The 16,861-nt window shown below is 40.9% G+C and overlaps 1 protein-coding gene across 1 annotated transcript; it reads right to left on the bottom strand.

Annotated features, from left to right (window-relative positions):
* Window positions 1-3,374: 3,374 nt before the first annotated feature.
* LOC125893617 (terminal nucleotidyltransferase 4A-like) lies at window positions 3,375-16,721 on the bottom strand. Its single transcript, XM_049584379.1, has 12 exons — window positions 15,806-16,721; window positions 14,759-14,882; window positions 12,357-12,403; window positions 11,330-11,450; window positions 11,032-11,139; window positions 10,804-10,932; window positions 9,298-9,511; window positions 7,965-8,091; window positions 7,727-7,830; window positions 7,374-7,564; window positions 7,045-7,182; window positions 3,375-5,964 (listed from the first exon to the last, which is right to left on the bottom strand). Exons 1-12 carry the CDS (start codon window positions 16,501-16,503, stop codon window positions 5,518-5,520), a joined length of 2,448 nt encoding a protein of 815 aa, XP_049440336.1. The 5' UTR covers window positions 16,504-16,721; the 3' UTR covers window positions 3,375-5,517.
* Between the last annotated feature and the right edge of the window lie 140 nt (window positions 16,722-16,861).

Genomic DNA, 16,861 nt, shown 5'->3' with positions numbered 1-16,861 from the left:
TGCACATGCAGAGCTGTTCTCATCCAATATTAGAGGAATTATTACAATTATGACAACCATGTGCATAAATATTCAGTCCTATCATGGCCTGAGGAAGAAACCAAGGACACCGAGAAACGACATTTATTTACAAAAGTGTCTGTCAGTCTGAATACATTAATGGAGTCTCCTGACAGCATAACACTCCAGACTTAACTGACATGTCCTTTGTCGTGGCATTCACTGACTTGTCATTTGAACAATGTTGTTTGCAAACACTAATTACATCCACATGCCGATTTGCATCACGCTGCGGAGGGCCAGTGCGTGGGACTGGCACAGGAAGAGATGCAAATTTTCTACTGTCAAGACACTGACAGCCACAAACAGCCTGAAGGTATAACTACTAACCTTCTCTTAGGAGAACTTTATTTTTTCATACAAGTGGGATTTGGAAGAAAGGTATTTTCAAAGCACTTCCTCTGTTTACTTAAGTTCGCCTGGTTTTCTCACATTTATGCTGTATTGATTGGAATGGAAGAAGTTATGAAAAGTTTATCTTTGTTCCCACTGCAGCCGGGTTGAAGACAAGAGTCAACTACAGAGAGATGTCCTGACTTGTTTAGGAGAGAAACAACACATTGAAGTTCAGATTTTTAACACTTGGTATCATTTTCCTTGCTAAACAGCTCATATTTGATTTTGTGTTCTAGTGCGAATCAAGGCCTCGTGTGAGCCTCTTGTACAAAAAGTGTCCTCTTTACTAACCGCATATCTCAGGAAGAGGCTGCTTTTTTTTGTCCCTGAAGACCGTGTGTTTCCGTGTGGAGACATGCATTAAAATATACACACGCCATGTTGTTATTTAGAGCTGCACAGGCGACTGCTGCTGGATTTCTCATCTTAACACTGACAATACTGGTCCCCAGGTGGAGAACTCTGTGTGTTTCTGGGTGTGTGTGTGTGTGTGTGTGTGTGTGTGTGTGTGTGTGTGCAGATTTTCAATACAGTATCAATGCTTCCCTGCCAGTCTAATCTGGTTAATATATCCCTCAAGAACAAAGAGCCAGCTTTTAACAACATTAAGAACAATAGCCTGCACCAAAGTATCACTTCTATTTAATCATCAATGAAGACAGATCTGTGAGATTGGATGACGACATGGAGGCTGGATCTAATTTCCTAGTGCCTTAGTCAGCTAGTTTGAGTCAAGAAAGGCTAAAAGGGGTCTCAGTGAGGGCACTTTTCTCCCCTTGGTTTTAATTGGAATAAAATGACAACCGTTCCAGCCAGTAACCCTTCAATGATTGAACCTTCAGGAGGAGTGATTTTGTCGAAGCCCTCTCCTCTCACACGTTCTACTTCCCTGCACCCTGCTGACAGTCTGGAAGGTAATGGATTGGATGCAGCTAGACTGAGCAGTGATCCACCAGTGCCCCCATCAGAAACCATGAGGAATTACAACACACCAGAAGAGTGATGGCGCTCCTCAGTGTCCCTGATTGTTGAACCAAGAGTATAACATGATCGAGAATGAGGTGCTCCGAAAATGTTGGTAGCTGTATTGTACTACTCCAGAACCTGGGACTTGGGGTTGTTGAATTAGAAAAACTTGTCATACTGTAAAAGACGTTAATAGATCCTATCCTCAAACTGTATCATCAAAGAACACAAGCAGAAAGTTCCACTCTTGAAAAACTTCGGAACAACCGCAGCGTTATTGCCAACCCTTCTCACATTATTTGAAGAATATTAGCTTTTGCCATCACACGACAGATTTAGAGTCCCATAGACTCGATTAAAGAGATTGAGGAACTCTTGATCCTCACTGTGTCAACCTATTAAATCAAAGCATGGCTTCTAAGTAGCTTCAGTGTACCTGCGTTGAACGCTGAGCGCAACAGGAAAGATCAATTTGTCGCACTACATTCACTTCTCGTGAAAACTGATGTAATCTGTGGCGTTTCTGGTGTGGTTTCATTGTTTAGTTAAACGCTCTATATTTTTGTATGAAATAGTTTATATCCTGGGACTCAGCACAAATTTTAGCTGAGCTTATAGGACTTGTTACAGTCCCTAAGAGTAATCAGCACTTGCCTGGTGTCTTGTGTCTTGAGTGTGGTGATCAGGGGTCATCAGAAAGGCACCCTCCTTCACTGGTGTTTCGTGAATAGGCCCACGACACCTACAGGGGGCTCAGCGGTGATATCTGGCGTCCCAGGTGTGCCCCTCTCCTCTTTTACTCCTCATGTTGGACATCTTGCAGATGGATTGGGGTCCTTCCTCTTCATCCAAAGCCAATTGCTGCTTTGCTCAGCAGCCTCTGATAGTGACTTGATGGCTTGTCAGAAGGCCTGCCCTCGAACCCCCATACTCTTCATAAGCCTGGTTGATGATGTGGCTACAAATTCTCTACACCCAAACTCTACAGGGAGCACCTGGGTACGCCAGCCACGGCTTTTGCGTTCATAAGCTTCCCCAACTGCAGCCTCCCATGGTACTGTTAGTTCCACAATGTACTGTGGATGATTTGTGGCGTTTGTAGTGTGCTTCTGTTGTTTGGTTAAATGTTGTTCTGTAGTTTTGTATTTATGTGTATTAATATGAAATAGTGTACATCCTTGGCCTCAACACAATTATTTTAGAATTTCTTTGACAATAAAGTGAAATCACGTCAAATACATCTTTTGCATTTTGCCACATAAAAATATCCTTTTCATCATTTATAGAATACTGACCCTGTGATACACTGAATTTGTGAGGAAAGCTTTGTTTATCTCGCTTTCTCCCACTGTGGACGAAGAATCCAAAAACTGAAAAAATTAAATTTGGTCAAAGGGGACCATGTTTAAGAGCAAAACTATATAAAAAATCTGTTACACTCTCACACAACTCGTATAATCCAAGTCTCAGTTATCCAGTCGTATGCTCAGTACTTCCATAACTTCAGTATTGTTACTGTTTTTGACAGTGGAGCCTGGCTTTAAAGGGAGCATAGCGAAGTTTCACTTTCACGTCAGTATTAAGTAGTAATGTTTTACGAAATGTGTGTTTGGGAAGATCTCAGCATACAACTGAGTAAATGAGCCTTGTCTTATACTACAGAAATTGTGTGAGAGCTTGTAAATGGATGTTTGATATCATTTTGTTGTTAATCACAGACACCTATGACTTCAATTCAGCAAGAAAGAACATTTTTGGATTCTTCGTTCACTGTAAAAGCATGCAAAAAGTTTTCTTCACAACTTCAGTGTAACCCAGTGTGAGTAATTGAAACACAAATGATTATTTTATGGGTGAGGTATTCCTTCAGGCCACAATGTACTGGCCAACATTAGAGTAGACTGAGCACATTAAAACACATATAAACATACACACTAAACTGTAAGTGGGGTTTTAAAATGTTTATTAAAAAAATAGAAAAACTTACATAAAAAAACAAGGTATACATCTATATGTCAGTCATTTACACATAACCCATCCTTAATTACACACATCTGAGCTGGGAATTTGGTTCGTGGCTATGCGATGTAACAACCCAGTGATCGTCCTCTAGACAGCTTAATAAAAGCGGCACTGAAAACGAGGGTACAATGCTTACAGTATCGTGTTAATTCAATCAGACTGGTGTGCAGAGTGTTACAGTAAGGACAGACTTTTAAAACATACAACCTCTACCAAATTTTGGTTTTGTGAATGGCTCTACCAAAACTCCAGTAATGGTGAATCTGTGACATTCCACGCTCAAGTCTTCTTTCGGATTGCTGTGTAAATTACGTAGCTTTGAAACCTTGTCTTACAAGATGTAGAAATGCTGACTTTAAATATAGAAGAGGAGAATCCCTGTGAAATGTAACAACCTCTTGCCTTTTATAATTATGACCTCTGAATTAAAAAAAAAAAAAGTGACATGATGTTAATGTTAACAATCATTGGCTGCAGTAGGAGTCAACTCCTGGAGCATACATCTAGAAGCTGGGTGTAAAAATAAAAGCCAAGTAAACCTGGCAGTGCTCGTAAAAATAAACAGAAAGCTGGCATTGTACTGGAAAAAGGGCAAATTTGGTCATTTAAGAAGGCAGTTAACCTGTTGCTTTAACAGAATCAAAGGAGATATAAGGCAGAAAAAAAGCACTTTGCTGGTAATAAGTAGCACCAACTATTTTTGAAATGACATGAGTAAACACTATGTAAGGGCGCATTTCTTCAGTACAGCCTACAGTCTATTGAGAAGAAACGCACCCATATAAAAGTCAAACTACTGACCAGAGTGATATGAGTCATGGTGGAAAAACATTTGGACAGGCAGTTGGCAAAAATTTCAAGTGATCATAATGAAATGGTAAATTAAATATGTAAAATGTTGGCCTCATGTCGTTTTTGGCACATTTCTCATGTTGCTTTACCATAGCTCTCCTGTCTGCTGGAAAGCTGAGTACACACGTACACACGTACACACGTACACACACACACACACACACACACACACACACACACCTTCAAGGCCCTTAAATCCATCTATTGCACAGATTGATGTTGTCTAGAAATTAAAAAAAAGCAACCGTATAACGGGGAGAACCCCTAAAATAAAACTAAAATGTGAAATAAATTAAATAAAAGCAATTATTGCACATGAACAAAAAAAACAACAAAATAAGGTGGCAATGTTTACAAAAACAAAACATAGTAGTGCCAATGTGAACAAAAAAAAAAGCCCTCAGTGACAAAAAAAGAGAACATATGACCAACATACAAAAAAGAAACACTTGGTACATTCATACAAGTCGTCACAGTTTAAGCACTTTAAGACAAGGTCCGGTTTGTGCCGTCACACCAAAAACATCAAGTCAGCGTTGCGCTGCATAGGTAGAAAGGTAGTGCTTCACTTCGCTCCACAGTACAATTTGTAGTTGATAGTCCAAGCTGTGAGAGCTCTGAATCAAGAGCAGAGCCGACAGGGAGTTGCATTCAGAAGGCCAGATGAGCCCGAAACCTGATCAGATAGGCCCAGTAAGAGTCAAAACTTCAAGAGACCAGGTTTGATAAACCAGTTCAGTACTATGGCACATGATGTTGCTTTCGAAGGTGTTCAAGTTGCATGGAGACTCGATACTTGACCGAACTCTTCAGCCAACCAGCCTGTCTTTAGCTGCTGGAAAGTGACACTCGTGAGACGACCCAGTCCGGGAATCACGATGATCAACTCAAAGTCTGTGCTGGTGTGCATCAAATTTAGAGGAAGGGCCTCTGACTGTCAGACCAATGTGACAAACGAGCAGTTTAGACTTAGGCCTTTGACATTGCTCCTTGACGTACGAGAGCCTTGTAGCTTCACTTCGCTAGCAGAGATAAATCATTCGACACCTTGGGGAGACAAATTGACTCGTGAATTCCAGAACACAGTCGGTGCCTTTCTAAGAGCCTCCAATTAAAAAACGGGTGTATCATGAATTGTTAAAGGCTCCTCAACACCAAGACTCATGATAAGCTCAGTGTGGTCTTCGAAAAAACCAATGCCAGTTAAGTCATGCATGTCTTTCATCTGCTCTGATTAAGAGCAGGAAGATTGTCTCTCTTGCGGCGCCGCCAGGTGTTACGGTTGTACTGCTGCTGGTTCCTGAAACCCGGTGTCGTGTTGTGACCCTGGGGAACAAACTGCCGCTGGGGACTGAAGTTACCTTGAGAGTGATTTTGACCTCGGAGGCAGCCGCCTTGGTTGTGCTTGAAGCCAAGTTTGTGTGGCTCAAGTGAGCCGTGGGAATTGGATCTCATGGTGTAAGCGTGGCTATGCGGCCCTTCCATCTGAGGGTGGTGGAGCTGGTGGAGGGGGCTGGGGAGAGGGCTTGTGGAGTTAGTGTGCTGGGAGATGTGTGCAGCTTGCGACATGTGGCGGTGCACAACACCGATTGAAGGTGAATTTTCATGATAGAACTGGCAATCAGAGAGCGAGGGGATGGTTAGGTTCTCTGGGAGAGACATCTGGACCTAGAAAACAAAACAAGCAGAACATAAATGAGAATTCTACCATGAGTAAATTTTTGAAACAGAGGGAATTAAAATCAGACCTCCCTGTCAAATTTAATTTCATTTAAATATTTAAGATAAAAAGGGAAATGCCATAGTTTCCATGCCCACATTAAACATCTGTGTACCAAGTTAACTCTTTGACCTCTGCTACAGAAAGCTTACACCAGTGCCCCCAATGGTATTTTTGCTTATTTTGATGCCATCTCTTGGAACATCTTCGTATCTCTACAATCTATACCTAAGCTGATGTGGTTAGGTTAGTCAAAAATCCATAATAAATCGATACAAGTATTAAAAATTATGTCATATATAACAATTGTTTAAAACAAATACACAAAATCAGACATGTTTATTTAATCAAATCTTTACAAAATAAATGACTTAATTCATTCTTAAATGCAGAAACAAGACCATTGTATTTTCAAACACTCCATAAGTTATTTGAACATTATTTAGTTTTTTGAGATATGCTCACTTTTATGAACAGAATGCAAGGGCGTTTTGATCACGTTTCATCATTCATTCCTTTGGTGCCACAGCGCACTTTTGCACTGCATGTGATGTTATAACGCCAACAACATGATGAAATGGAAGACGGAAGCCTTAGCTTTCTGCTGTTCTAGCTATCATGGTTTTTATTTTAGATTGACATGTATATACTGGATTATGTGAACAATGATCTCCTGTGATTCTCTAGCTACTATGGTTTTAACTTTAGATCAATTTAAACAGAATCATACAAGCAACGATCTCCTGAGGCCATAATGGAGAAATACCAGTGCCACCATGAGTTGTCACCGTGTTTGCACTGAATGTAAGGTAAAGTAAGTAACGTGATGACCGGGAAGACAGAAGCCTTAGCTTTCTGCTGCAAATATAATGAATTCCCTAGCTATTATGATTTTTATTTTAGATCACTGTAAACCTGATCATACAAACAATGATCCGCAGGATGTCTGTTTTCAAAGAGTTAATAGGTTTTTAACTGTTTGAATTGAGAATATCTTAGTTCAAGTTCATGTCTTTTCTGAATCATACCTGAGGTGTGGTGTGGATGAAGCCTGCTGGGTGTGTGGCCCTCAGGTCAGCAGCCATCTGGATTACTGAATGGACTGAGGCTAAGGTGAGGGGGTGGAGCTGGATAGCAGCATTACTGCTCGGGGGGGAATCTGACTCCTGGTAAAAGACACACACACACACACACACACACACACACACACACACACACACACACACACAGTGTTACTTCACCTGTGTATGGAATAGTTTTCTTCCCATGTGTTGCCACAATGGTTGTGAACCACAGTGAACTCATGAGTCACTGATCTAGTAAATGTTTGAATGGCCAAAATATCCTTTGGTCTTACTATATCACTTCCAGAGGAGGAGGAAGAGAGCGAACATGCAGACGATGATGATGACGAGTGGTGTTGAGGGCTGGGGAGGAAGACTGGAGAAGGTGAGGGGGAGTCAGCACTGAGCGGGGAGGAAGTGTCTCTCTGATCCTCCACAGAAACCAGCATCAGCCTGGCGAGGTCCTGCTCACAGGTCTCAACATCTAGAACCAAACAGAATACTACTGTAACTCATTTGACAGCATATTCACCACATAAAGTTGATTCTAACATTTTGTCACTTTGTCTGGAGCCATCGCAAAACACAACTCTAGTCTAAATATTACAAAGTAGATGCAAACCCACAAAGCTTCCCACAAAGTTACCATGGTTCTCCAGCTTGGCATACTGCTTGGCTCCCCACTTCTTTATTGTCCAGTCCCTGTAGGCCAGCACCTCTGGGCTCACTTTGATGATGCGTCCTAAAGTACTGCAACACAAAGAGATGTTGTCTATGACACCATCTAGCAGATAAACTAAAACAAATGCTGACAAAAAAAAAAAAAAAAAAAAAAAAAAACTTAACAAAAACAAAGAAATTATTTAATTCATGAAGAAACCAACCTGTCGTACTCTTTGTTGGGGTAAGCACGTGCAAGCGGAGACACTCCATGACTCAGCACCATGTAGGCAAAGTCAAACACCTGCTTGACTTGCAGGACACCGTATGAACTCCTGCCCACGTCGTTCCCTGTGAAAAATTCAGAGCAGGATTTGTCAGTCATATCAAGATAAAATGGGGATAATTTTACTCACAAATGTGACATAATGACAAAATGGCAACTATGCATCTACGTTTGAAAGAAGAACTTAAAACGGTCTCAATGAATTACAGTGATCCATTTGCTTCTTTTTACCTATTTTGATAAGTCTTTGCTCTTTGCCATCTTAAAACCAATTGTCATGCTTTACCATGCAAATGGGAGGATGATAAATCTTTGCTACTGTGTTGCACTAGGGGTGGCAATTTATAAAATTTTATTGACCAATGCCACTATAAATTCTTCCCATCAGTCTGATTCTTAAGCGATTCCCTCATTAATTCCTGATCAAGTTGCAGTGTGGAAAAAAGTAGGCCTACAGAGATTTTTATTCAGTTTTTCTTGGTCTAAGAAAGACATCTGCTCAGTCTGCCTGTGTAGCCATACTGTTCTTATAACATAGGACATTAGAGACAGACAGAGAGAGACTTTCATTAATCATGAAGCCTAATGTTATTATACCATTCTCTAATTATCAGTTAAGTGCATGACTTTCACTGCAGACGTGACAGCTGACTCATAAATGGGTCCAGCGTAGTTTGATTATACATCAGCAGGTCTATGTTATACATGCCTAGTGTAAGAAATGTCTGTGTCCTCAGTGGTGCATCTCATAAAACATATCCATCACCTGCTCCCAGGCACCGTCTCACGATAGACTACAACTACCTAGTGTGAGCTATCAATTCACCTCACACACAAACGCTCAGCTCATACAAACAAGCAGCTCTGTCTCAGACACGCACAAGCAGGCGCCGCAAAGCTGTTATTGCCCGAGTGCTACTGTAGTAAATTCATTCATTGCAAGGACCCATTTCTGCATAGCATGTGACACCTAGTTTGCTGCACTGCAAAGCCATGAAACAAGACTGTTGTCTTCTTTCTTTGTGAAATGAAGCCACGGTTTGGACGCTTTGTTGTTGCATGTTTCCACAGCATAGCCACATAATTTTTACTCACTGTTTTACACAGCTGTCAGAAAAAACATGCCAGCATTGATAAAAAGAATTGATAAGCTTGGAGGCTTATGATTCAGATGGATAAGACAACTAGAACAGGTTCTCTGTTCTCTATATGTATGGGTGAATTGATCATGTCACTCTCCATTTATTCATTAATTCAAATTCCAATCTGACCTGGCTGTATGGGGTCCTCTATGCAGAGCATGGACGGCCTGTTTCCACTCCCCATGGCTTTGAGCATTTCCTCCTTGCACAGGTAAGCCCCTCCATTCTTCACCCGCATGCCGGTCTTCATGTAGTTGAAATCGCGGCCATACAGCTCAAAGAACTCTATCAGGAGGATGCCCAGGTTGATGTTGGCACGTCGGGTATCGATGCGAGGGTGTAACTGTGATTAGCAGAACAAGGAGAAGTCATTATCCACAGAGCTACACAACTATCCACACAACTTTGTAACCAAATTCAACCAGGTTCCCTGATGGACAGCACAACAGGAACATTAAAACTTGTAATAATTTGTTAAAGTATCAAGTGACACTGCATTTTGCCGATAACATGGAACATGATCTGATGCATCACACTCACAAAATTTTGTTTAAAACAATGACATTTCAGCATCTCGAACGCATAAAACAACGGTGCACCACAAATAAAAATGATCTTCTGTCACACACATCCAAATTACAAGTTAATACGGTGCCACTGATCTCTTTAACAATCAATAATATTAACTGCTGGTGGATCTACTAAAGTTATTCATTCAGATGCTGAAGAGTTATATAAAATTTTTCAACAAAAGTACAATGGGAATGTAATTACGTGGTACATTTACAAAAGCAGCACAAAATCCATAATCTGCTATAAATTGCAATTACAGTGGAAGCCTCTTAAAACATCAGTCTGTCTGTCAAACTGTTTGCTTTTAGTGGATGATTATTATAATCATGATTCTTTTATTCCAATTTCTCATGTAGATTACCGTCTAACTGATATTTGTACATTCACAGAATTTCATCAAAGGCCATTTTATCACAGAGATGTTTCATGACCGGCCATTATTAACCAACTTGGCAAGGACACCTTCAAACACAGGTGCTTTCCCTGTGGGCATTCGTTTCCTTTATCTATCACTCGACAGTTTCTCATTTTGTAATAAGCCTCGAGAAGACGACGTTTTTCATGGAGAGAAAATGACTCATTTTCCCATCATGATTTTAATGTGCACACAGCCAGCTGGAAGCAGACAGGTTACTCACTGCAAAGCAAGTACCATAGGAGTGGAGTATATAAATGAATAAATAGGAATACCGTAGTTTGAACTAGTTTTTGCCTTTGTAGTCATGTATTAAAAGACACAAATGAACACTGAAGGGACAACTTCATTACTACAGGCAAATCATTTAGACAGTATTTGTTTGGGAATGACCATGATCCATGTAAGCTGTTGATCACTGTAACTGTGATTACTTAAAATGGTCTCCACTGTATTTCAATGCCATTTCAATTATAAATCGCTAAATATATAAATACTTTTCTATAATTGTGCACAGATGTGGCAATTTGAGGAATGACTGTAACACAATCCTAATATGGGGAGCTTGACACAATGGTCATAATTATATTGACAAAATTTGCAGTGTTTAACACACAAAAAAGCCTTGTTTGCAGATATATATGTACCTGCAGGAAGCTGATGGCCATCAGTATAAGGCTGTAAGAGCTTATGCCTCCGGTGAAGACTTCATTCAGATCCCTCTGCAACAGGAACTGCTTCAGGACGAAGATCAGAGGTGGCAGAACAGTGTACTTCTACAAGGTAGAAAAGACAAACATTAAAAACAAGCAAAATGAAAAACATGAGAAACAAACAAAAAAAAGGCAACATTTGTGTTCATGTCAAGTGTTTACCTTGAGATAGCTTTTGATGAACTGTGCTGCTTTAACAGCAGTCTCTACATTGAAGCTGATATCCACTTTCACCTCTGTTTCATGGTCAGTAAGCTTAATGATTGGCACCTGAGGACAGGTCAAAGAGTCAATTGGGAATCAATCCAAAGGGAGGTGAACCGATCAACATTTCATCATTCACAATAACACACTGACACAACCTCTTCTGTTATGTCTTGACAAGGCTCTAATATTGTAAACCCAACTGTGTGGGTTGCCAAAGTAAAAAGACACTCTCAGCTCTCTCCTGATGACCTACTGTAGCTTTGTCAAGGACCTTGATGGGATACGGGCCCGCCACGTTGTGTTTCTTCAGGGCTTGTTCCAGTTCCTGCAGTGGGGGATGGTCCCACTTTCCAAACACCACCAAGTCAATGTCACTGAGGACAAAAACACAAAGTACTTGGTATCTCGAAAGGTTTATTTCCCAAATATTTTGTCTACACACAATGGAAAATGTTGCAGAGGTCACTATAAACACCAGATTGGGGGGCTAGTTTTAGGTTGTGTAACTAATTCAGGCAAGCACAAGGAGACAATTTGACAGATAAAGACTTTTGGAAGAACAAGATAAAACAAAAAAGAAATGGTGAAGTAGCTGCAGGCTGCGGGGAAGCAATATTTCTGTCTTTTCAACTGGAAAAAAAGCTTCATGGCGACTTCTCAATGAAGTTTCTTCTCACAGACTGTAATTATACAAAGTGCACTGATGAATTAACATAGAAGGAAGCAGTCATTTCAGGGAATACGTTCACAATGTCGTCATCTTTAAGACGTGGTCCTAATTCATAATCAGTGTTGCTGATCATGGAGGCCAAATGAATGATATTAAGTGAATAAATGCTAATCATAACATTAAACAGCTGCCTTATTTCCCCCACTCTGATCCCTGTAATTATTGCTAGACTGATAAATTAGTCCAACAGCTTCATTTGGAAATGATTAAACTGCTGCTATTACTTTGCACAACAAATACGCTGAAATCAACTTTTTGCCCTGCCTCCAGCAATCCTCTTAACCACAAGACCTTCAGAAACACCGTATACAAAACGCCATGACGAAAAGTAAAATCTACATTTCCAGAAATGGGGTTGTAATTTCACCACTGAGCAGCAACACTGAATACTGCAAGGTATTATATTACTGAAGCTCTCAGACAAAAATAAACATGAACACACTCCACCTAAAATAATGCCCCAACTTCCTAAAAACAAGCACGTCAATGAGATATTTCAAAACTCGCCCATATAAGGTCGGACTGTGCGAGACACACAAACAAATGTTACCTTGTTGGAAGATAAAGTCCTGTACTGAAGCTGCCAAATATCTCCACCTGCAGAGCACAAGACACATTAATACAAGCCTGATTTAAGCTGTAACACATTATTAATATAATAGCTCATGTCTAGCTGGTTTGACCTTTGTATGTTGGCATTTTGGCTCGACTAGCTCCCTCCTGAATGTGTTTTATGCCTTATACATTATTGCTTTAACTGCACATGAGAGTAGGATCAAACTAAATAAACTGATACTGCAAGTTTACTGCCTGCTGTGTTTCTGTGCTTTCTTCTACCAGAGCAACGGGTCAGGAGAGAATAAAGATAGAAGTGTTCAGTAATCCTTTCATACTATGGTTCTTGTGAAACTTGTAGACTCATCATGACCTGTACAGACAAACTTGAGTAATAATAAATTTGATAACAGTCTTCTCTTATCAGCAACAAGCAAATGGCTGCAGTAGGTGTTAGTACCATCTTCACAAGTAGTTCTCAAAACAATACAAAAACTACAGATTAAATGCTGCAGATGGTGTCAAAGGCAAAACAAATATGTTTGTCATACTGAGACTGAATTGTCAAGGTCAATTCTGAGTTTAGATGTGTTTGCACATCTTTTTGCACATTAGTTTGAAGTCTTTTAAACACAATGAAAAGCCTTGTTGGGTCAAATATGACACACCGGTCTTTGTGGAACATGTGCAGTTTTATTTCTGTAAAGTGGTATTAAATATTAATACTGACTGTAGTCTCATGACAGTTTGAAAGTTAAATAAACTTTTTCTGGTCAGGGACCAAAGCCCACAAAAAATTAAACATTTCTGCTACTAACACAAATTGGTCTTCAGAGAAAAGTGTGACCCAGTGGGACTTCACTGGGCTATGATTAGCTCAAAATGTTTACAATGTTCACAAAAAATGCTATTTGTTACAAAGTACACTCTGTCTAACGTCCTGTTGGCAACATTCAATGGAAAATAATTCACTAATGTTATTTTGGGAGTGCAAGCGCCATGAATAATGATTACATCTGGCCAACTGTGTTTGGACATGCAGTGTAAACTAGGCTGTTGACTGCCTACAGCGTGGCCAAACAGGATACGTGAAGTGCAGTAAACCTCAGGACACACTGACGGCCGAGTATATGAGACAATAACATTGATTTAAACAGCCTGTAGCAGCTTTGCAAAGCAATAAACTCAAGTCAATACAAGAAGAATTATAATGTATAATATATTAATATTAAAAACCAACATTACATAATGTCAGAAGCTGCAAATCAAATAGAATATGCTAATAATAAATAAAACTTTATGAATAATCTTGATGTAGAAATGAATAATCCTGATGTAGAAATGCATTCTGATGTGTTTTAAAGTAAAATGTGTGGAGCCTGCTTTCATGTGTATTGTCTTGGCCAACTGTCAAGGCCCTTGTGAGCCACAGTGTACCATCGGTAAGCGTCTGCCACTCTAGTTTCTGCGGGGTGTCCACCACTGTGGCACTATTCAGCTCTTGTCTGCCAATTCAGCACAGACCTCCAGTGAGAAAAATTACTTTGAATATTTTTTTCAGCCATTTGGGCTCTTAAAAAAATGGTTTGTACATTTTATGTGTTATTGTTTGCTAGTGCACACTAAATACCCTTTACTCCTTCAGCATTGAATTGTGTTGGTAATGTGCTAACAGGCTAACTAGTGTCTTGAATCCGTTTTTTAAGTCTTCCAGGTTAACCTTTTTGAAAGAAGAATACAGACCACTGCCGCCTGCTGGTATGGTGAGTTATTTCCTCTCACGCAGGTGCTGAACGTACGTGCTAGATGGCCCTTGGCTGTAGTCTTTGCGGTGTGTTCAAGTGCAACTTTTTGGCCGAGACAAGCGACTTGAGGCAATGCAGTAGTCGACCTTTATCACCACTTGTTCTTTGATGCTGGTGTGATGTGTCTGGGCCTTGAGCTGACACATTATACATCTCAACACTACCACTTACCTTAAAAGTGACCAGGGTTGACTCATCATCTCTGACACAATATCAGCACTCATGTTTTTAAACTGATTTAAATGTCTGAATCATCTATTGTAATGATGCTGAGAGAACTTGTATTACTATGGAGAACTTGTGAATTTCAACTGCAATTTTAATTTTAATGTAAAAGGTTTTGAGTTTAATTCTTGATGCAGCAGGAGGCTGCAGGATGATTAGCAGCACATCTGAACAATGTTACTGAATGGGGCAAAGGGCTAACGAACAGCATGGCCTCATGAACCAAGCACTGTCGTACACCTCCAGTAATTCATTGAAAACCTAAAGACAGGTCACAGTCGTCCATTATGTGTAGGTCAGAGGGATTACTGCTCCCACAGACAGGACTCACAGCTTGAGTCAGCTCTCCATGCCTACAAACACTCACCCGTGCTGTGGGCCACAAGTCCTTGATAACATTTTCTATTCTGTTCACGACATCTCTCCTCATGGCCTCCTCCTCCGGTCGCGGCGACATGAAGTTGAAGAAGTCCACTATTTCTTCATGAAGACTGTAAGGAATCAAGGGAGACAGGACATCTGGGATCAAGGACCAGTATACAAGAGGGAAAGCAGTACTGCTTGATGTGTTTGAGAAAAGTAAAGCATGGAAAGTATTAAGCCTGGGCCTATGGAGACTATATACTGCTGGTTATACACAAAGGGAAATGTTTGGAGCACTGGAACATAATGTGAAAATGGATTTTTGCCTAAAATTAAAAACGACACTTACAAGTTAACTTATATTTACAGTGAGTAGAATTTAGGGGTATATATTGGCAGAAATGGTAGGTTTTAATTTGTGTATAATCACCTGAAATGAAAAAGAATGCATCTGCTTTACCTTAGAATTTGCTCTTTATATCTACATACAGAGCAGGTCCTCTCCACCGAGTTAGCCATGTTGTTCTACAGTAGCCCAGAATCAACAAAACCAAAAACTTGGCGCTAGACAGGTCTATTTGTGTTTTCGCTTCATCGTGTACCTACACACTTGGCATAAAGGAGAAGTTGCAGTTCTGCTACTTCACCACTAGATGCCACTAATCCTACACTCTAGACCTTTAAGCATTTTGAAACTACTTAAACTGCTAATAAATAAATACATAAAATGAAATAAATATGACTGACATGCTCATTAAATCAATTAAAGTAGACATTTTGCTCAAATGCAGCCATAGTTTTGTTGGAGGGACTAACTGATAATTAAAACTAGATGCACATGTAAATTACAATGTATGCAGAGAAAAGGATTATTGAAAGTATGCCCCTTTAATCCATGAAAACAATGTGCATATACTGCTCTTATGTTGGGTGACCTGGTGGGATTCCTTTGCAAACCCCTGACCTTTCTGTAAGAGTCCCTCCTTTAAAAAAAAAACAAAAACAAAAACAAAAACAAAAAAAACCCACACACCTCTCCTCATGTCCTTACCCATTGATACCCGGGCTGTACCGCCTGGTCTTCCACAGGCTACACGAAGAGTCTACATGGTGTCCATTGCTGCCGTAGGACAGGAGCGGGTTGATGCCGTGGAAAGTGTTCGCCCGGTTCAGATGCCTCCTGCGGCCGGCTGAGTGTGACTGATAGTGGTGGTGCTTGTTCCCATGCTGATTTTTCATCCCGGTGGGGGTGTGGCCGCCAGATTGTTGCATGCTGCGACAGTGTTGCTGAACAGTGTGAAAAGGCGGAGGGGGATGTTGCCGTCTGAGATTGTTCTCGTTCAACTCGTGCTCGCCGTAGTGTAAAAACCGGCTGGCCTCTTCTGCGACGTTCAAATTATCGATTTGCAGAGACGAGCCGGAAGGCGAAGAGCTCTCGGCCTCCGAGTCCAGAGAGGACGAGGACGGTGACAAGGAGCCCTTCCTCCGGACATTCCCCCTCTCCCCGCCGCCGTCTCGCTTCGGCAGTTTCCCAAACACACACCCCGGCGGCAGCGCTGCATTTGTCACATACTCGCCGTTTGACTCCGTGGAGTTCGCATTATGCGCCGCAAAGTTGCGCTGGTGGTGGAGGTGGTTGTCAATGCCAGAGTTTGCTCCAAATCCCTGAGGGGTTTCCCAAATGTGCATCCACAGAGAGCTGGCAGGTCCCTTCTGCTCCGGCTGGATCCAAGCGGTCCTGGGATCCATTGGACTCGAGTTTGTCGACCACCTCTTCGCGGGGAAATGAGCGAGCAGTTTGGCAAATTAAACACTTTGCACTCGAGGAAACAAATAAATCCTACCGTGCTAATTTACTTGTTATCCTCGAAATGCTTCATGTTCAGAAACTGGTTTAGTTTTTCAAGCGGCTTGTCCAACTCCACTCCCCATGTAAGCCAGCCAATATGGCGCACCCAGCAGCACGGATCAACATCTGCGCATGTGCGAGGGATTTAAATCTTTGAACACACCTCTCGACACTCAAACATGCGTCAAGTTAACAAGGTCACCGTTCAGACCGGAAATCCGGAAACTATTGTTTTCATTTTTCATTTTATTTTATTTA

The sequence above is a fragment of the Epinephelus fuscoguttatus genome, linkage group LG8 (genome assembly GCF_011397635.1).
Source record: "Epinephelus fuscoguttatus linkage group LG8, E.fuscoguttatus.final_Chr_v1".
NCBI classification, from domain to species: domain Eukaryota; kingdom Metazoa; phylum Chordata; class Actinopteri; order Perciformes; family Serranidae; genus Epinephelus; species Epinephelus fuscoguttatus.
The sequence above is the reverse complement of the archived record's forward strand: the minus strand, read 5'-3'. Positions and strand labels throughout refer to the sequence as shown.

What these genes read in the sequence shown, in the direction of transcription:
- LOC125893617 (XM_049584379.1), bottom strand. Translation starts at nt 16,503, where the DNA reads ATGGATCCCAGGACCGCTTGGATCCAGCCGGAGCAGAAGGGACCTGCC. An exon ending in TGGCCATCAGCTTCCTGCAG is followed by an intron (nt 9,512 to 10,803) that starts GTACATATATAT and finishes TGCTAATCACAG; the next exon opens with TTACACCCTCGCATCGATAC. An exon ending in CCTCCTCTGGAAGTGATATA is followed by an intron (nt 7,183 to 7,373) that starts GTAAGACCAAAG and finishes GTCTTTTACCAG; the next exon opens with GAGTCAGATTCCCCCCCGAG.